This window comes from Arctopsyche grandis, chromosome 2 (genome assembly GCF_051622035.1).
Source record: "Arctopsyche grandis isolate Sample6627 chromosome 2, ASM5162203v2, whole genome shotgun sequence".
Taxonomy (NCBI): domain Eukaryota; kingdom Metazoa; phylum Arthropoda; class Insecta; order Trichoptera; family Hydropsychidae; genus Arctopsyche; species Arctopsyche grandis.
In genome coordinates, this window is record NC_135356.1 from 16,323,687 (window position 1) to 16,346,806 (window position 23,120).

Sequence of the window (23,120 nt, forward strand, 5' to 3'; positions counted from 1 at the left end):
GATTTAAATCCCCCGATTCAGTATTTTATGTCGATATCACACTCATTAAATGGGTCTACCTCACGGGCTCGAAAGTGAAACGCCTGAAAACGCAAATATCGGAAGGCAAAGATCGAAAATCGAAAGATCCTAAGTCGAAGGATCAAAAAAAAATGGTGCATGGTAAACGGTACATACTCACATACATACTCACTTAATTTGCGAGAGCAGGATACAACAGGAACAAGAGGAACAGGCTTTTCCTCCCGTATTAATGTGCGCGCGCAGAATACGGGAGGAAAAGCCTGTTCCTCTTGTATCCTGCTCGCGCAAATTAAGTGAGTATGTACCGTTTACCATGCATCCTTTTTTTTGATCTTTTGACTTAAGATCTTTCGATTTTCGATCTTTGCCTTCCGATATTTGCGTTTTCTGTCATTTAACATTCTGTCTCGTCACGTAGACCCATATATAATATATATGAGTGGCATGCGGTGAAATTATCTCTCTTTTTGTCAAATGTTGCCTTGTTTAATGTGCGCGCGCAGAATACGGGAGAAAAAGTATGTTCCTCTTGTTCCTGTTGTATCCTGCTCGCTCAAATTAAGTGAGTATGTACCGTTTACCATGCATCCTTTTTTATCTTTCGACTTTCGATCTTTGCCTTCCGATTTTTGCGTTGTCGGGCGTTTCACTTTCGGGCCCGTGAGGGAGACCGTCATTAAATATATGGGGGGGGGGCTACACTTTCAAATCACCCCGCACTAAAGCGACATCTATAGAAAATCATTTTGTCGTTATGGAACCAGGAATTTTTTGAAATCGGTTTCGTTCTGTCGTGTGGATTCCATCCTCTTTTTACACACCAATACTCAAAATACTGCCGATCGCTTCGGATGCGAAGTCGCATTTCTTCGTTATATGCTGGACAAGTTGGAATATCACCAACTAATCCTTTTTGGATCAGCCACGATATCATTTCTACGCGATTATCTAATATTCTTAAAGTTGAGAATGCAATGAACATGAGATTGCTTGTGAAAATAAATAACGGTTTTTTGCGTAAACATGCATTTTGTATCGGTATTCAGCTGGTGCGGGGTGTATCTAAAGTGGCCCCTATATGGGTTTCATTTTTTAAGGTAATTGGTGTAAGGAACCTGCGACATGATTGAATTTGGGTCACCATTCTGTGATTTGGGACCGATTCGACCATGTTGGTGGCGACACTTTACTTCCCACCCGCCCATCATACTTAACAGTGTGTTACAACATACCTTTTGTATTAGGAAAATACATTATCAAACATCAAGTGTGAATTTTTCATTTGCCACATTTTAAAGTTGTTAAAGGTAAGATATGCAAATCAAAAATTTTGTCCAAGTTGAAACTTTGGGTTCATGAGCATTTTTATGCACTTTGTCATTGTATCGTTGCAATCTCTCCTGTTGCTCTAGCTATCCATTAAATTAACGAAATTTCGAAACGTTACTATGTATACTGGTCTTCTTAAAGGATTGTAAATAGGTTTTTGAGCTCTTTTTCCTATTATGCTATGATTACTAACCAAATAATATAATACTATGATTACTAACCAAATTAAATTAAATTGTAAAATAGAAAATGATCAGTAGATCAGTAGCTATTAAAATAGATATAAGATGTATTGTGAACATTATTTCGTAATAATAAAAAGCATTTAAAAATCAAAAATCAATACTATCATGGAGGGAAATATTTCTAAATCTAGAGAGTAATAGGGTTTTAAAGAATCATAATTAAATAAAATATCTAAAAAAATGTGAACAAATGGCAAATTTACAAGGCTGTGAAATGATACAAAATAATCGGAAATCGGTTAGAACGTAATTTAAGACAAATAATCCAGGGTTTCAATATACAAGTGAAGAGGATATTATCAATTGCAATAGTTACAATATGACATTGGCTTCAATTTATTAGAATAATAAATTGAATTGAATAACCAATTGGCGTTGATTCGAATATACATATAGAATAAGTTTCCTCGGGAAAAATCGCATTGAAATTACAATGTACATATTTATGTATGTATGTACATATGTAAAAAAATCATTGAAGATTCTTAAAATAAAAATAATTCACAGATATTGCCGTATAAATTCATAGATGAGAATAAGCCTTCAAATCTCAAATATATTAGACAAAATTTATATTGTATCTTATCAAGTGTCATATACTCCCAACGACCCTCATCTCTAAGCCCAGAGGACGGTTTCTTGGCATTTTTAAATGGCGGGAACAAACCAGCTTTCAGGAAACTCAGAAGTTTCATTTCAATGATTTGTGGCCGTTTAATATACTCCTTTTTTGACCCTGGCAAGTGCAAGTACATGTAAATACAAATGTAATGCTAATTCACAGATCTTCGTGAAACGAATTGAAATACTCATACATATACATATATAAAAAATAAAAATAAAAAAACAAATGCATCACCAATGATTAAATATATTGTATTATATAATATGTATACATATAAATGAACTTCTACAATAAAATACACAAATTTAATAAACCAAAAGTTTTATAATATGTAAGTATATCTATCATATATATACATACGATTATTGAAGATAGACACCGAGTGTAAAAATGTTTGCAAATTTTATAAATTTTGACAACATGAAGAACTGCCCTAACAAAAGATATGTAGTAAATTTTTCTGCATTTTTTTTTACTTCATTATTACAATAATGAATTTTTGAATATTACATACATATACGATATTCTTCTGTTTATAACAGTACAAATTTTTTATAAGTCTATTTAAGAAAAACAATTAGATAATTAGACATCATCAGATGAATGGGAAAATTTCAACTTTTAATAATTTAATTATTACCAATATTTTTTTTTTATTTAGAGAAAATGAAGTTGAATTTTCAAATTGCTTTATTACTTTTTTAACTTGTGAAAAAAATTGCTTTAAATAAGAGCAATTTACAGTTATATTCAATTACTGTTCTCAAAAATCACAAAAATACTAAATCTAATCTTAAACAGCATTATTGCGTTCTGTTCAAAGTTAAAGCCAATGTTAAAGACGTGTTTTTACCACAGGTATATTATCTTCAAAAACTCTTATATAATATAAATTTGAACAAATACAAAATATATAATATAACTTGAACAGTAAATAAAAAATCAGTTGACTTGTGTTAATTTCATTTTAAATTGACTAACGTGGACATAATATAAAAAATTAGTGGGAGCAGTCGAATGTTATTTTAAATATCACCAGTCCCAGTTTACAATCATTGGTATAATAGGGTTGGAACACTATTCTGCTCACAGTTAACGGAGCTGGAGTGTGTTCTGTCGTTATTTTAGATGAAAATTTTAACTTAAACACAATGAAACAAATAATAAATAAAATAAAAAATATATATGTATATATATATATATATATATATATATATATATATATATATATATATATATATATATATATATATATAAAGAGATTAAGATTAAAACGGTAAATAAATTTGACTGAGGTATGTTTGAATACTTGCAACCGACGATAAAATATAAACAATCATAAATTTATGAAATGATTACACTCAAAGTATAAATGCATTTTACCGGTGTTTCACACTGATTGGTCCACTAATCTTCTTTGAGCAAAAAATTTTTCAAAAAAGTAACAATTCGATACTTCTTTTTAGCACTACACCAATCTTAAAAATAATATACATTTTGATTTTAAATAAACGTTTGTTGACAAAAAAAATAAAAAGATCGATTCCAATGTTTATCACAACTTGATACAAGTTAATCGTCAGAAAATGTTATACAAAAATATGCATCAACAGGTTATTTTCTAGCATATCGAATATTCTTAATATTCTATTTTTAAATAGACGATTAAAGCATTTCAAATTTTTAATCTAATTAAATAACTTAAAAATGGGTAACTATTTGACGCATATTTGTTTACTAGTTTAAAAATCAAAAACGAGAAAAAAAAATAATAAAAGATACTGGCAAAAAGTTTTATATATGTGGATTAAAAAAATGAATCCTAAAGTATAAATGGATACCACTACTAGTTTACAAAAGGGTTCCACATTGATCAGAAAGTGTTAAAAGCCAATTTTACATGGACTTCATTACAAAAGACTAGAACCTAAATATTTATGGGTATTTTGGAATTGGAACAATGTAATGTGGAAATATTAAGACTCGAACCCTTCTTGCTTAGAATCTCATAAATACGCAGTATTATAATATTTCTTAAATAAAATACACCAAAGTTTGGTATGCATACATTTCAATATGAATGAAAAAAAGGTAATTGATAGTTTTTATCCTATTTTAAACAATAATAAATTATAATGTTGTAACTATGTATATCTTTGGTAGAAATCAAAAGGAAACACATAATGTATGTATTTTTTTAATTCGTAAGTAAAATTTATGTGAAATAATTTGTATTTACCCTGTTAAGATAATATCGTGTACTGTAAACGTATTGTACGCATACAATGTATAGATGTATAGAGGATATTCAATGTAGTTTAAAGTCAGATGTGTTTAATGTACGTAGATGGAAAAAGACAGCTTTCAATATGGGAGTCCTAAAGTTTATGGAACATCTTAAGTCATATGACACTTTTGATTTCTCAGTATTAAAATATCACATATTTTTATGTAAGCACATTGACATAGTTGTTATTATATATATATATATATATATATATATATATGTATATATATATATATATATATATATATATATATATATATATATATATATATATATATATATATATATATATATATATATATATATATATAGTATATATATATAACATAATTTCAATTATTTGTACAATTATAAACTTGGTTCAAATTACATTATCCTATTGTTATTTAAATGGTTAAATCCATTTTTTTTCACTATACATATTACATGTAGTATATTGTAAATAAAATATCTGTTATACATTTCCCTGAGCAGACAAAATAGAAAAAAACATGCTATATATAAAAGTAGACAAAATAAAAAAAATTGATACACTATTACATATTAAAGTATGTATGTATGTATACTAAGGCCATCTTCAATATATGTATATTACATATGGGTCTATTATTCTTTTTTATTCGAACTCACCAAGGCATAGTCGATTAAATCTATTATATCCATACAAATAGTACAAATTAGCGAACATACACACATGTATGAAAATTGTATTGTATATAAAAATATCACTGTTTAATAAAAATGAAGATTAAACTTTAACAAGTTAAGTACATACTTTCAAAGTGTATGAACGGAATTATGTACATATATATATGAACATGCATCAACAGTTGTATAAAAATCAACACATACTGTTTTCACCGCATAAAGGCGTATTTTAAAAATTCTATTGAGTAGATTTTAAATGTATAGGAAAAAATATGTGTATTAGTTAACAATAATTGTAAATATTTTGTATATTGACTATATTTATGGAGACTTTTCTCGAGGGAAGAAAATACGCCCTGTTTACTATTGTGATATAAAATACGCCTTCATGATATAAAATAGGTACACATATGTATGAAGTAAAAAATTGCTTTTAAATTTGTGTTTGTTAAATATTAAGAAAAAAACATTTAAATAATTCAAAAAAATAAATAAGTATTACAACGAATAAAATTGACTATATGCATGTACTACGAACGAATTTTGTGTCGTTAAAATATTAGGAGAGGAAACTCAAAATCGGTAACTGTGTAATTGTAATCCGTTGAATCAATATGTAAAAAATTATATTTATATAATAGATTCACTCCTGAATGTAATTTTTTAAGAGTTTTAAAAAATGATTTGGTTTTTGCAGTCAATGGATTAAAATAAAAATTTCAATAGTAAATAAATAGCAAAATTGACCATGTTTTTAAATGTTCTAAAACGATATAAAATCAACAAATTCAAATATCGTATTCGTTGTAAGCAGATCACATACGTTGTAAATATTGAATAGTTTCTAATTTAGTAACATTTTTATTGTAAAGTATACATACATATATGTATGTAGTACATATATTCAACACTCGAAGCAGTATTTTCAGCTTTTTCAATCAATAATAATAGATAATGTCGTAACTGGTAAGAATAATGCGTGTATATAAAAAGAGAACATTATATAATATAACATTACACATAATATGAAAATATCGATAAAAAAAAAAATGTAATGTAAAGTCGGAGGCTCATTCAGTCCATCAATTTCACAGTCTTATTTGAAAATTACATATTTAGTGTTTAATGAAAGACGATGCTATTGCCCCTTTGAGGTAAGATTCAATCACAAACATGGATATTCACTATGGATTTGAACTCAATATTTAGTACGTATTTTATATGTACATATAATAATAGATATTTACGTTTTACACGCTAACAAATATCACTTGAGACCCACTCTGCGTCAATATATATTTTATTAATCTCTTGAGAAAAAATAATAATCATTAAATAATTATATATTGTGTAAAAATGGATAAGAATATCATACAGAAATTAAGCATTAACTACAATTCTATAATACATTCAATACATGTTATATGTATGTATGCAGATTAACAACAATACAATCTAATATTATAAAAATAACAAAAATACAGTATTCAAAAAAGAAAAAAATCCACGCATAATATACTGTAATATTTTCAATGAACAAATAATTTTTTAAATTATTCACTACATACATGTATATATACGTATTGCAAATGTTTTATTGGTGTAAATATTAAAAAGAAAAACTAAAAATTCAAGTAATTTCAATATGGACTTAAAGCTAAAAATCAAACAAATACACATTACAGATATATGATACAGCCTTGTAGAAAAGTATTGAACACAATACAAATTCTCTTTATATTTAACATGATAAAAACCCAAAAAAATCTTGAAAACAGAAGTTTTTTTATTGAATTCAATTTTTTTCAAGTATGCTAAATTTTATTCGTTCAAATTGATTTTGTGAGTGTTTCGTTTAATTAAATTTTCTGTGATATTGCTTCGTTTAATTATATTTTCTGTGATATTGCTTCTTTAACTAGATTTTGTAATATTGCTTCATTTAAATAGATTTTCTGTGATATTGCTTCTTTAACTAGATTTTGCGATATTGCTTCATTTAAATAGATTTTCTGCGATATTGCTTAATTTTAATAGATTTTCTGCAATATTGCTTCATTTAAATAGATTCTGTGATATTGCTTCATTTAAATAGATTTTTTGTGATATTGCTTAATTTAAATAGATTTTCTGTGATATTGCTTCATTCACTAATTGAATATACAGTTTCTTTTGTTTGTAAAACAAGAAAACTCTAAAAATTTAAATATAAATAAATTGGGATCTGCTTATAGCGACTAATGTTGAATTCATGTATTCACTTATCATACCTATTAAATTGCTAAGCACCCCAAAAGGAAACAGATATTTTTTATTAAGTAAATAAATAAATGACGAAATGGAATGTTCAAATAAACTGTTTTCAATATTTTGATGAAATAAGTTTATCTTTTAAAAAAGAGAATTTTATCAGTCAATATTTTTGGTTAAGGCTGTATAAATTAATCATACATTTAGGTACAAATTCTAGATACATATATTAATAGATGAGGTCGAAAACATTGAAAACATAATATTTTCGCATACTTAAAATTACTTTTGATAAACAAAGTAAAAATTCAATGCCATTCAATGGTACAATGTCGTTTGCCCTAGCAAATATTTACATATGTACTTATGTAGTATTGCGCATACAAAATTCATACTTTTTCGTGATCTTCGACACCAATGTTGGCAAGTGTCTTCTTAATTCGGAGGGCGGTTAATCTGGCTGCTGGATTTTGATACCAGCATTCTTTCATCACTTTGGACATAGCTTGGAGAATCTGTAAAGCAACATCAATTTAGTATTGCGTTATATTGACTTTGAATTCAATAGGTAAGCCAAAACAATCAGGTTACATTATCAGATTGCCATCGATTAGGGATGCTTGGTCGTCTTTGATCAATGCAAACAATTCGTCGCATGTCTTCTACGGCTGGATCGGGTGGGACCATGTCAAAATATGGCGGTTGATATTCGTCGTGCATTCCACCAATGCTGCATCTCCTAGCCATTTCCCAAAACACGAGACCCAGTGCATAGACGTCTGACCTTTTGAACGGATCGAATTGATGACTGTCCATTGATTCATCCAATACCTTAAAATACAATAATTAAATATTAACATTTTATAATAACAAACACAGCATACATAAGCTGACATGCTTAAGTAGACTTTATAAATTTTCATGGATATAATTTTTTGAATACATATTTTATTTTTAACATATTAGCCACAGTGATATTACAGAGAGCTCTAACGCGTCAATGTGGCCAGTCATACAATCATAACATCATAATAATAATAACCTTAATCATAATAATAACAACCTGTTATATCTTGATGGAAAAATCATTGACATTTATAATTGATAAAATCAACCACTCAACCAGTTTAGTACAGTTTACATTGAAGAGGTCAATTTCACCAGCAACCAGTTGAGCAGATATATTGCTCTAGATATTGGAGACGTTGCCAACATATTTGTGTGAGCCACAGGAGGAGAAAACAAATCACGATTCCTCAGGTCCCTGAACTTACTAGGTGCATAAAACTTAAATTCATCAAGAACCTGAGGATTGTATACTATCCCATTTAATAGCTTAAAAAAGTGCTTTCCCAGAAACATAACACGACGAGACTACAATGAGTTGAAGTTGAGTTGAATGCACTAGAATATAGCCAAGGATAATAACCATACAATATCATATAAAGATATCTGAGAAACCGTTTTTGGATTCTCTCAATCATCAATGAATAAGCCGTATGAGTAGGACTACATATAATGGAAGAAAATTCTAAATATATTAAATACCATACATTTTTAGATCTTTTAGAACATAGATTTAGATTTCAAATCTTTCACAAACCTCACCCCTAGAGTGTCTTCGTGATATTTTATCTTTGTACTGACATACATATATAGGTCTGACAGTGATCAATAACGGTGATTCTCATATTTAAAGACATGTAGGAGAAAGTTGTCGAAATAATAATATCGTACGAATTAGTAATGACATGAAGATATGCCTCTCACAACTAGAGTCCACGAACGCGTCCCATCCCGCATTTTTGAGTGTGTGCTTAAAATAATTCGTTAAAATCAAAAACTGCGACGAGTGATCATAAATTTCATTTTACGGCCGTGTGCAATAATGAGAAAAATACGCGATTGCTATTATTCAGCTGAGATATTTTGACCAATAGGATATTAGAGGTTCATAAAAAAGGTTTTCAACCAATAGATCGAGATTTAGAATTTGCTTACTGCAGAAACTGCTGAAGTGGTGATTTGATATACATATGTATTATATATTATAAATGGTTACTCAAGTGTTCTGTGAACATTATCAACATGCGCCTGAAATGGTTTAATAGGTATAAATTAGTATTAAACTAAAATAAAATTACTTCGGGAGCCATGTATCTTTTCGTGCCCACACGATTGGTCGAAGGAATGTCAACTGAATCGAGAATGACGTCATGTCTCACGGCCAAACCCAAATCGCCAATTACACACGTCAAATTGGATTTCACTAAGATGTTCTTAGATTTGAGGTCCCTGTGGGCAATAGCCGGTTTTCCTGTAAATGAAAGATATCAAGATGTTATCAACAAGATGAAGTCGAGAGATAAATTCAACAAATATATATACTTATAAACAGATAATTATTGCGCACACATTAAAAATACAGATGACAAGTTCGCAAGTACAATATGTAAATACACAGTAAATCGCTTTATTGCAAAAGTAATGAAAAAATCAGTTGAAAGTATACCAGTAGAATGGTGAGTTAGACCCTTCGTGCCGACAATGTCCATGTGCAGATGCGCTAATCCCGTGGCGATAGAGAGGGACATTTTAACCAGAGTTGTCGGGTCGACCGTTCGCAAGCTTAGGAAATCGAAAAGCGAACCATTTTCGTGGTAATCGGTGATAAGCCATAGTTGAGTCCATGTACCGTTATCTACATACATAACACAAATTTAGTAAAAAAAATGCATTTAAGTTAAAATGCATTTAAGTTTTTGTAGGGATCAATTGAGCCAAATGATAAATTCTAATTTCTTAACAATTAAAATTGAATAAAAATTTAGAGCTAAATTAATTTATGTAGTTGTATAGGTAATGTTAAATAAAAAATTTCATACGATTTTAAAAAATGTCTTGAGATTCCTACATACATAGCTTTTTATTCCGAAAAATAAATCCCTAAAAATAATTTATAATACACCTATATATGTATACTAACTTGAAAAAACTGTATGCCATATATAATATTCCATTTGTTGCAGACATTACTAACAAACTACCCAGTAGATTATATGACAGAATCACTAATAACCATACTAACACACTTGTGAAGTCTCGCTGATTACAACAAAATGTCTATACCCTTCAGGTATAAACACAGATTACCTAAACACAATCTGCTTTAGGTCATCGACTTTAGAGAGCCTTTAATTAATATTATGTATTAGATGTATTATGGGCATTTATAAGAATTGTAAATAGGTTTTTGAGCTCTTTTTCCTATTATGCTGTACACTAACATTAGAATAATATAATACTATGATTACTAACCAAATAAAATAAAATTGTAAAATAGAAAATGATCAGTAGATCAATAGCTATTAAAATAGATATAAGATGTATTGTGAACATAATTTCGTAATAATAAAAAGCATTTAAAAATCAAAATGAAAATTCCGAAAAACGATACTTGAAAGTTTTCTTTTATTTATTTTATCACAGATAAAAATAAAAGGAGCATACAAAAGTAACTAGAATTTCAATTTCAATTATATGATTTTTTAAATTCTTTATAGCAAATATGATATATTATAGCTGTAACTGAAAACATGTATACAAGTTATCAATGAATAGTTAGTTTTGAATTATTTTAATAATATTTCTTGTTTAAATTGCTTATATTATATTATACTAGTTGTTTTACCTGGCTTCGCTCAGTATTTGTAATATAAACAGCTTAAACATGGCGAATATAATAGTAAATATTCATTTGTTTTTTTATTAAATTTATTTAAATACAAAAAAAACTTATTTAACTAGTTCGATGCTCCCAACAAACCTTACATACATACAAGTCTCCTTTGTAATTACAGATTAGATTATTAAAAAGAGTACATGAACTATTTTTCTCATTTAACACGTTCAACACGGCGTGTACCACCGGTGGCCACGCGGATAGTGCTATAGCAGACTATAATTTTACGGTTCCACTTCATTGAGCACTCCAACACTAAAATTGCTATAGAATTCTATAGATTTAGGGACAACTCATTATATAAAGTGATTTAATGCCATCACGCGTAATTGGGTGCCGATACGCGTGACAGTGCCGCCACATGGGCAAATGTATGAAATCATGCGCCGGGCTGAATGTGTTAAATAAGTTACAAATACACAAACCAATCTGAACTGAAAAAAACATACCTTTATTATCAGCTGCAATGAAACCTAAAATGTTCTCATGTCTTAACATGACAGTCTGGTAAATCTCGGCCTCACGAAACCACGAACATTCCTCGCGCGATGAAAATATTTTAACGGCGACATTTTCTCCACGCCATCGGCCTCTCCACACTTCACCGAACCGACCTTTTCCGATGATGTCCAACAGCTGAATCTGTCGAGCGATGGACCGCTGAACCAACAGAGGCAATCCTATCGGCAAAAATTTGACGCATAAAAAACAAAGCAAAATAAAAATAACCAAACAATGTAAGAAATAAGAAGAGATGAAACCTGAACCAGATCCTGAAGTCGTCAGTTCAATCATATCTTTAATTGTAGATGCACCCATGATCGGATGGGACGGTTCGCACAGGGATTCTTCCCCTGGATAATACACCCGAGTGACTTCATGAGATCTACGGGTATGGAAGTAATAACACAAACCTCCAACCACGCATATACATAGAACTGGCACTGATATAAAGGCCGCAGTTCGGAGACTCTGTTCGGCGTTTTTATTATTGGTAGTGATGCCTACAACAGTTGAAAAATTATATAACAAAAAAAAATAATCGTTGAGTAAATCTCATTAGGTAAATACATAAATATTTTATATTAATACACAAAAAAAAAATAAACCAAGCAAAATTGAAAAAACATTGTTAGGAGCACTGGAAGGAGCAATATCTATATACGTAATTTATAAAAATATAATTAAATGCCAAAGCTGGATGGATCATAAGAAAACAAAAAGAGGAAAGTTTTACATATATGTATAATAAATTAAACCAATTTAAAACACATAGACATACATTTTTTTTATCATGAAAGCGCATTTTACAAATTCTATCGGACTTAAATGTCAACAAATAAATTCTTGTATACTAGAACTCGGTTCACTTCGTTCGTCAGACTTGAAATATCCTGAATCTAGTTTTCTCGACTTTTCGTCTGCTTGAAAAGGAGTTAGTATATGGACTATAAAAATTTTTTTTTTTTTTTTTGTATACATGTATGTAATATATTTGATATGAGACATATTGCGATCATTCATAGATTTTTAAGCCATTAACACACCTTTAAAATATTAAAAAAAAGCGTTAAAAAATCAATTCTTACTATATTTTTACTTTATTTTAATAGTTAATGTTTATATCGTAAAAGTAAGTCACTATGTAAAATATTTTTGTATGTAACAGTTGAAGTCTATCTTCCAGTTGTAATATATTCCATCTAACCTAGTACCAACTGCCGTTATACATGAAGTGTATTTTCATTTGTAGTTTATTCCGTCTAACCCACGTAATTCGATTCATATGGTGAATTACATTCCAACTGTTCAAAATATATAACAACTGAAAATATAGTTCAACTATAAGTTGGTACTAGGTTAGATGGAGAGGTCGGTTTTTCGTGAAAACATCACTCAACCAGTAAATTGACACATTCTTAGAGTTTTCGTAATACGTTACTCATTACCTTTAATCGTAACCCAGCAAATATTAACGCATTATTGAATTCTAAAGCATTTGTAAAAACATCAGAGCTGTTATATTACGACTGACACACATTGTTGAAAATGTATTTACGCTTGTATAGATATAATTTACTAGTTGAATTGTATTCAGATACGAATGACCTAAAACGCCAGTTGGAATATATTAGATCTGAAAATACACTTTGACTGTACCATATATACAAACTCGACGAAAAGATACACCAAAAAAGTCGGGAAAACGAGTCTCGAGATATATCAAGTCAGTGGAACGAGTTACACCCATTGGAACTGTATCACTGATCGGTAATTTTAAATATAATATCTAATATATTGAGTAAATTTATGGAGACATTTTTCGACGGCAGAAAATAAAGCCTTTTCACTAGTGTGATTGTGATACGCCTTCATGAGATAAAAACAGTGTACCTAAAAACATTGATTAACATGCGAAACATTTAGATGAACCAATTTTATTTTAGTATATTATGACACACTTGAAATTAGCCCGATGTAGACATGCACATAATATATTTTACTTACGTAATAAAATTTAGGTTCAATTTTAGGATATTATTTGATATTTGTTACACACAAATATTAATAATATATGTAGATATTACTTGTTTTGTTATTATTACAACACATAAATTTGACAGAATTACACAGAATTGGTGCGATACATAAAAATGGAATTTAGCACCGCATTATTGATTTATTTTAAGAATATTGTCTCGTTGATAACTGGACATTATACATATTAAGCAATATATACTATAGAAATCTATAGAAACCTGAGAAGATTGAACACGTGATAAAAATTAATAAAATACTATTGAATCTTTTGACAACATATGTACATATCAACGGTTATCTATAAAAAAATATCGAAAGCAACTATATATATACTCGAATTCTTTTTGCAGACTAATTATATAATATAAGTACATACAGTATCGGTCATGAAAAGGTGTTCACCTTCAAAAAATCGATATTTTGTTGAATACTGATGTATATATGTTTTCTAATATATTTATTGTACAATAATATCGAAAGCAATGTATCTAATCTATAATTTGGAAAGAGACTTTGTATGTATCCTTGGTCGTCGTTTTCGTCGTTTTCGTCCGTAGATCGGTGACGTCATCGAACACGTGATTCGATTTTTTTTTTTTCGATCCATGGGCGCCGATTTGTTTTTTTCGTTTCAATGGATTCACCCCCGCGGGGGCGCAAGGCGAGTAGCTTCATGGGGCCCCGCCAGGGGCGCCACAAGGGGCGCAGCCCCGTGGGGCCCCAGCCTCATGGGGCGCAGCCCCATGGGGCTCAAAAGGGGGCGCCACAAGGGGCGCAGCCCCGTGGGGCCCAGCCTCATGGGGCGCAGCCCCATGGGGCTCAAAAGGGGGCGCCACGAGGGGCGCAGCCCCGTGGGGCCCCGGGGGGCCCAGCCTCATGGGGCGCAGCCCCATGGGGCTCAAAAGGGGGCGCCACAAGGGGCGCAGCCCCGTGGGGCCCCGAAGGGGGCCCGGGGGGCCCAGCCTCATGGGGCGCAGCCCCATGGGGCTCAAAAGGGAGCGCCACAAGGGGCGCAGCCCCGTGGGGCCCCGAATGGGGGCCCGGGGGGCCCAGCCTCATGGGGCGCAGCCCCATGGGGCTCAAAAGGGGGCGCCACAAGGGGCGCAGCCCCGTGGGGCCCCGAAGGGGGCCCGGGGGGCCCAGCCTCATGGGGCGCAAGCCCTAATAGGCATTAACTAAGGGGGGCGAAGCCCTAGACGGCAATTAATCATGGGGGCGCGGAGGGGCGAAGCCCTAAAAGGCAACTGATCATGGGGGCGAAGCCTTAGACGGCATTTAATCGTGGGGGCGCGGAGGGGCGAAGCCCTAAAAGGCATTAACTAAGGGGGGCGAAGCCCTAAACGGCAATTAATCTTGGGGGCGCGGGGGGCGAAGCCCTAAAAGGCATTAACTAGGGGGGGCGAAGCCCTAGACGGCATTTAATCATGGGGGCGCGGAGGGGCGAAGCCCTAAAAGGCAACTGATCATGGGGGCGAAGCCCTAAACGGCAATTGCTCATGGGGCGTGGAGGGGCGAAGCCCTAGAAGGCAAAGGCTCAGGGGGGTGCCGAGGGCGAAGCCCTAGAAGGCAAAAAAAAAATTTGATTTTTTTTTTTTGATTTTTTAAAATTTTTTTTTGATTTTTTTATTATTTTTTTTTTGATTTTTTTTTTGATTTTTTTTTAATTTTTTTTTTATTTTTTTTTAAATTTTTAAATTTTTTTTTTTTTTTAATTAAATTAGCTTAGTCATGTTTAAGCGGTTTATATTATAAACACTGAGCGAAGCCGGGTAATACAGCTAGTTTATGATATTTTAAAGTGATAGATGAAGAATAAAGGCAGTTTTAAAAATAAAGGAGGCCCAACTAAATATTAAATTGTGTATTTTGTATAGCTATTGTAATTTTTAATATAATTTAAGTTAAATTTTTTAGTTAGATAAATTAGTTTGGCAGAAAAAAAATTTTCATTGAACTACGATTTTTTTTCCCCAAAATCACTAATTTACAAGAATGATGATAATTTCAATATATATAATTATACTTACGTTTGAATCACTTTAAAATATCATAAATACATTGATTTCAATATTAATGTACAATAAATATATTAGAAAACATATATACATCAGTATTCAACAAAATATCGATTTTTTGGAGGTCAACACCTTTTCATGACCGCTACTGTATATGTATATATATTCATATTTAAATTAAATTATTTTTACAAAAAACAAGAACAAACTTTGGATTTTATTAACTAAATGTCAAAATAGATTTACTCTAAAGCTTATTAAATGCAATATAATTTGAAAACGATTGTTCAATCAGATCTTTCCCATAATACCACTTGGGATGTTATATATCTTCACATCAATATTAATCTAAAACTATCACCGGTGAGCAAATTTTTGTTCGGGCCGCATGAGAATCTACAAAATCCATAAATGGTAGACAAAAAATCTGGGTCTTCTTGATATAAATCTATATAGTACATACACATTTTTATCACATCAAAATATACAATACAATTTCAAAACATATAAAATTCGAGAAATACATGCAACATGCACAAATTTTTAAATCACATACATATGTATGTACGTATAACAAAGAACCCGTTTGACACTGGAACGAACGACACATTTTCACTACAATCTTTGCAATACGAATATGCACCTCATTTATATAATTTCGATTTGATTTTGAATAATAATATAACAAACTCTGCGGCACAACATAGATATACATACATCTCTATTTAGATTTTATTTTGAATCATAATATTGTCATTATTGCAGTATTTTTGTAAGTGAAACTATATTAGTAAACTGGTATATATCAAAAATGCAAGTAATCGTAAAGGGATTGTAATTTAATGACAACCACACACTGAAAAAGTGTGAAATAATTAAAAACCCAGCGTGAAGTTGAAGTTTTATCAATATTGTAGTAATATTTGTAATATTGCATGCAGTTTGTCTTGCATTCGGTGGCCGAAGTAAGGTTAGGTTGGGTTATCATTGTAAACACAAACTGTACCGTGTAATCACTTTTAAATCTATTCAAAAATCAACAAATTAAATAAAATAGTTGATTTTAAATTAATGAGCCATATATATATATATATATATATATATATATATATATATATATATATATATATATATATATATATATATATATATATGTATATATATTTTTTAGATCAATAAAAATGTTTTTGAATCATTTGTATGAGAAACTTTTTTCACTTCGACCACTACTTATAAAATATCCACTTATTGTAATTCAATAGAAATATTTATTATATATATATATATATATATATATATATATATATATATATATATATATATATATATATATATATATATATATATATATATATATATATGTATATATATTTTTTAGATCAATAAAAATGTTTTTGAATCATTTGTATGAGAAACTTTTTTCACTTCGACCACTACTTATAAAATATCCACTTATTGTAATTCAATAGAAATATTTATTACATGATGAATTGTTGGAACCATTTCTACACATGCATGAAAAGCGAGTGTCTATTATCTTTAACAGACATCAAATGTTTTGAAATATTATCGATAATACATTATTTCATTCTGAACAAAAATAAAGACCACACATTCCTCACCCTTCCACTCCACTATTAAGCAAAGAATGAGTTTTAAAATGTAAGGCAATCCCTGGAATTACCATGATTGGAAATACGACGTACATAATTTGACCAATAAGCATTCATAATTTATAATAATACATGTATAAAATACGTACATAGTTTACCTGAAACCTAAAATTTATCTAAAACAATTTTGTAAATATGCATGTGCGATTTTCTAATTAGCTTGAGTCATTTATATTGAAGTCAGGCATATTCTAGTTAAAAAAAAAAGTAATTACAATTTAACACTTGCCACACTGTGGTGGATAGTGAGTGACCAGGACTTGTATTATATTTTATTTTATATCTCAAAATATACTGAATGTAGTCTTTATATTTTATGCATTCCCCATCAAAACACTTGTTAAATAGTGTTAATAAGGAATTGCCAGATATCATATTTTTGCAAAAGTGTAACAAAATGTAATTGATCTGACCATTTTTTGCGATGGCTGTTATTAAGTAAATTTGTATGTATAAAAACAGTTAAATTGATTTTCAATCGAAAGTAGCCGTATATTTTGTATTTGGTGATACCAGTTTCATAAAGATGCAGGAAATATTAAATCGTATGTATTTGACCAGTGATTAGATGAACAGGCATACACAAATGTAGAGAACCATACGAATACTTTATGAAATGAACGGCACAATACATAACTAAATACAATACAATTAATAAATAAATAAGTAACAAAAGCCCCCCTGTTTAATTGACCGATACTTTCACGCACAAAATCTGCATACCTGGAAGAGAGATTTTCGGTTTCATATCAAGATTACAGAAATCCTTATCATTACAACACTTTGTGGCACTGATTGGTTCTTCAATTTGAATACTGCACCATATTGGAATGTCTTTCAGAATTAATCCTGAAGCTTTGTTCATACATCTACCGTAAACAAAATTCGTTTCATGTCTTACAAATAACATATATCATATTATTGGGTGAACATTGACAATTGAAATTTTCTCCTATTGCCAAAAATTCAATAGTACTTACATATATAGTATGAATTTTTGGTGTACATGAGTTTGAAACAGTATTATACATATATACAATATATTATTAATGAAACATATTGATGGTAAATGTAAATTTCACACTTATGTTATTTTTGCACAAGAAAGAAGAATAGACATGTTATTATTTTAACAGTATCACCGTAAGAGCATAGGTATAAAAAATCCTTCAGCCTTCAATTGAATAACTTTCGACCAGTTAAATGAATCCACATTGGTGTAAATAAATTATTGTCAAACCATATCCGTCACCGAAAAAACTAAAAAAAAACCTAAATACATCTAAATAAAATATTTTGAATACAGTCAGCTCTCATTTAAACATCAATAGAAACTATTTTTAAATATGTATGAATGTACATATCAAAAACTTCTTCTATTTATTTTTTTAATTACTGAAATTACAGTTGTGAATTCGTTTAGAAATTATGACTTTGAATACAGATTTACGGTTCTTACTTGGAATTTTTTATTAATATGCACTATTCAATACAGATTATTTATTTAAGTCCAAGTTCCATTTTTATTACAACTGAGATTTCAACAGAATTCATAACTTCTTCGAATCTGTATCCATTAGAATCCGGCCACACCAACTGACTTGCGAGCAGCTCTGTAGGTGACTTTGTTACGCGAACAGACCAAATGTATCCAGTTGTATGGAGCATGCCATACTAGACAACTCACAAGTCGTAAAGTCAAGTCACCTGACGGTTCGGTCTGGTCATGGTGATTTTATTACCAAAGCAACCGTTATAAACCCTCAAAATGTATAGCATTGTATTGACGGGTGCCACACTCAGTGATTAGTTGCCGGCAATTCCATATTGAAAAAGCTATGAACACGTGTGACTATCGTCACATATTAAAAACTCTTAAAGAGAGTGGATTCATGGGGGCTTCTGGTTGCCCGAGTTGGGTGACCCAAGAGTGACCACGCTTGGACAACAAAGCCACTCGCAATTTACCTAATGTAGCCTGGCTCTTAGAGAAATATCAAAAATAAATCTTTTATACGATAAAGGAGAGTCGACTGTACGTGTTATGAGAAAGACATGCAAGCTCGGCAACAAATTACTAATACTGGAATTAGAAAATACACATAATTAAATTCAAGCTAGTATATATGTATGTATAAAAAAATATAAACATATAATATAGCGTAAGAATTCCACTAAGAATGTTGAACTGTGCAGGGGTGTTGAGCTTTGAAAATAAAAGGTTTGCGGGGGCGGCTATTTATTACCTTCCGGTTTCATATGTAGCTGTAATTTAAGGTCCTTGTTGCACATATGCTCCTTGCAACAACGTATGACCACGGTATCGTTGCGATTTGGGGTGGTCAAGCATATGATGGGATTGTCAATAGGATGCATCATGTTCCTATCCACACACCTGCATTGCACGCCACACACATCACGGTTAAATGGGTTAAGTGGCGACTAAATATTATATGCACACACAAAAAAAAACTTATGGGTTAGTTGAGCATTTTCATTCCCTATTACAGTATACGTAAATGTTTTCATTCTGTGTTTGGCCATCGAGATTTTTTTCCTACTAGTAATACAAAAAAACAAATTCAAAACTTCTCTTCAAAAGAAAAATATACGACTGAAAAGTAAAAAAAAATAATGGAATTATAACTTTAATATGAATGAAAATATATTTTTGTATGACTAATCCAGCATTTCCCAAAAATCACGTTTAAATTAATTAAGAATAATAGCATACAAAATGATGAACCCGGACAGCTTCATGATAAGTGAGAAAAACAATGTTTTACTTGAAAAAAAACACATATTTTTCATTAATGTTCATTTGAACATAACAGAACATCATATATATATATATATATATATATATATATATATATATATATATATATATATATATATATATATATATATATATATATATATATATATATATATATATATATATATATATATATATATATATATATATATATATATATATATATATATATATATATATATATATATATATATATATATATATATATACGCTAGTAATGTAGGGAAATACTGGAAAATCTGGTGTGTCAATGAAAATAAAGTAAAAATAAAACTTAATGAAGAATGCTGTTTCAATTAATAATGATAAAAAAATAAAACACCATGCAGAAAAAAAACCTACTTGAATTATAATATTCGATAATGGAACATTTGAAGTAAATTCAATAGACTTGTAGATGATTAATATCAACTCAATATGTAACTCTTGAATGTGGCTGTTGTATTGTACATATGATAAATACATATATATGTACATACATACATACGCACATATGTATTATACATAGCAGACGAAAAACAAACGGTACAATTCTTAAAATGTTGAATAATACTATGATAATGAAATAAATTTATGTCACATTATTTAGTACAATTCGTCGATAGGAAACAATAGTAATTTTTTTTTTCGTATTTATTATAAAACTAATATACTAATTCTAATGAGGTTGCTTTTGTATTTTGATAGTTTAGTTCAGGAGTTCTCATACTGCAGCCTGTCGGCCAAAATGTGGCCTGCAAATGAATCTCAAATCATAAACAAGCCACAAATGGTAAACGCTTTTTTAACTTTATTAAATTTCAAGAATGCCTTAGTCTTTTAATCTGAAACCCTTATTATAACTTCACCTAACCCAAGGTAATATTATACAATATTGTGGATTGAATTCTTTAGGCAAGACTACATATGTATATTAAATTATTAAAGTCATTCGAAAGAACCTTAACCCTTTGAATGCTGACCAACGCCGATCGGCGTTTTGCCAACAAGTCCACGAGCCTAAAAAACGCCTATAGGCGTTGTATTTTTAGCACGTACAAAGTAATGAATTTATAACCATAGCAGAATTTCCCGATGGGAATCCCTAACTACTAAGTATTTTAGATTGTAGCTTGGCATTTGGATTATGAGCATTACATTTTAACAACAATGAAGAAGATGAAACAAGTTTTGGAAAAATACATTCTGTTGTTTATTTTATATTGTTGCAAGATATATTAGAGAGTCTAAACACACCTTTACAAAATTCAAAAACCTCTGCGGTAGTTATCTAGAGTAGTGACAACAATTTTTATACCGGCTTTCTTTAGGATTTCTAAATAATTCTAATTGGAAATGTTGGCGAAATTTTCAGCGTGGCCGGCTTTCAACAGAAAAGACGTCAGCACTAAAAGGGTTAATAAAAAGGAAAATCAAATCGCTTATAATAAATAATCGCTTATAAAGACGAATAATTGCGTGGCTGAGCAGAAACTAATGAAAGAGAATTGTAATCATTAAACACAAAGCAAATGTCATTTGAATAAAGTAAATTGTATAAAAACTGTATGAAGCTTACACGTGTCATTTTATCGATTATCAATGACTATTCAGCTAAATTAGAATTGTCAGCATGTCTGTGATAAAAAACATTTAAACGAAATGTACATATTATATACGATGCTTTATTTTTCGTCAACCATGCGCATACATATATACATACATACACACATCTACGGAACAACACTCGAGTTAATGAAAAACCGATTAAACAGTAAAATGTATAACACAAACTCGACAACGAGTGGGGGGGGGGGGATGGGGGGGTTATTGTAATTAGCGGAGAAACGGCAAGCAGTGAGAGTTCATGGGGTGTACCTGTACCTGTCCCGTTTAAAAACAGTTGCGGATCGTCGACGGGAGGCCTCGTATTGCACATGTCTGAATGACGACAGCAAAGGATGCGTTTCATGCGACACAAATATGGCGCATCGGGAGGAAATACCTGGCCGAGCTCCAAGCACCTTGCGTTTTTATTCGAACGGTTGTATTAAATTATAGTACGTGGGTGTGCACGCACACAAATAATATCAAATGTATCCAGTTAGAGGGAAATAAAGGGGGATAGTAATGAAATGTACAGGATCCGGTGGATACATATACAGCTCGAATTCCAAAGATTAGTAAAAAGACATGGTAAATGCTATCGAAAATTTTATTTCTTACTTTATAGATGTACGGAATGCTATTTGCTATTGAAAATGATATCATCTGTAATGGTGGCTTTCAATTGTGGTTTCTTTCATAGACGGTGAAAATACGATTTGCTGGTTTTTTAATTTCCGTAAATAAGTCAATAAAAAGCGTGTTTACATTACAATAATAAAGCTATCTACGTATTATATTGACCTATCAGCTGAGAATTGTTTATTGAACTTGAGTGTGTGTGGGTGGTAATAGAGCGGAATTTTTTTGTGATGTGATTTTTTACTTATCTATTTAATATGAATTTTGAAACGTTTCTTTCAAATTAGAGTATTTCGTTTTTTTTTGCTCTTCAAAATTTTTTTATGCAAATTAAAGACCTCAAAAACAGATGTTCTGCTCAAAAACAGATGTTCTGTTCAAAAAAAGGTCTGTTCATACCTATCCAGCACGAACCGGCAGTAGCAGGACAGTATTCTTTGGTACATCCTATATGGACGTGTATAAATGCGTCCATATAGAATGTACCGAAGAATACTATCCATACTTGCAGGATACCGCTACTGCCGGTTCGTGCTGGATAGGTATGAACAGACTTTAACCCTTTGCCCGCTGCAATAAATATAGCGAACAAGCCCTGTACGCGGCACCTTTTTCACGAATTTGGCAATATAGTTTTCGACCTTAAATACAGATTTTAATATTTACTCAAGTAAGCAGATATGTTAATTAACGCATA

General features: G+C 30.7%; 1 protein-coding gene across 2 annotated transcripts in view; it reads right to left on the reverse strand.

The window, feature by feature from the left end:
* Positions 1-6,683: 6,683 nt before the first annotated feature.
* Positions 6,684-23,120, reverse strand: part of LOC143922503 (TGF-beta receptor type-1-like) — a 29,756-nt gene continuing 13,319 nt past the window's right edge. Inside the window, exons 3-9 of one of the 2 annotated variants that reach the window (XM_077445758.1) lie at positions 19,626-19,774; positions 11,912-12,154; positions 11,600-11,830; positions 9,921-10,109; positions 9,553-9,725; positions 8,000-8,239; positions 6,684-7,923 (exon numbers count right to left, since the gene is read on the reverse strand). In XM_077445758.1, the coding sequence (XP_077301884.1) occupies positions 7,798-7,923; positions 8,000-8,239; positions 9,553-9,725; positions 9,921-10,109; positions 11,600-11,830; positions 11,912-12,154; positions 19,626-19,774 (1,351 nt within the window). In that variant the 3' untranslated portion in view covers positions 6,684-7,797. The remainder of the gene's footprint in view (positions 7,924-7,999; positions 8,240-9,552; positions 9,726-9,920; positions 10,110-11,599; positions 11,831-11,911; positions 12,155-19,625; positions 19,775-23,120) is intronic. The other variant, XM_077445759.1, reaches the window with a different exon arrangement.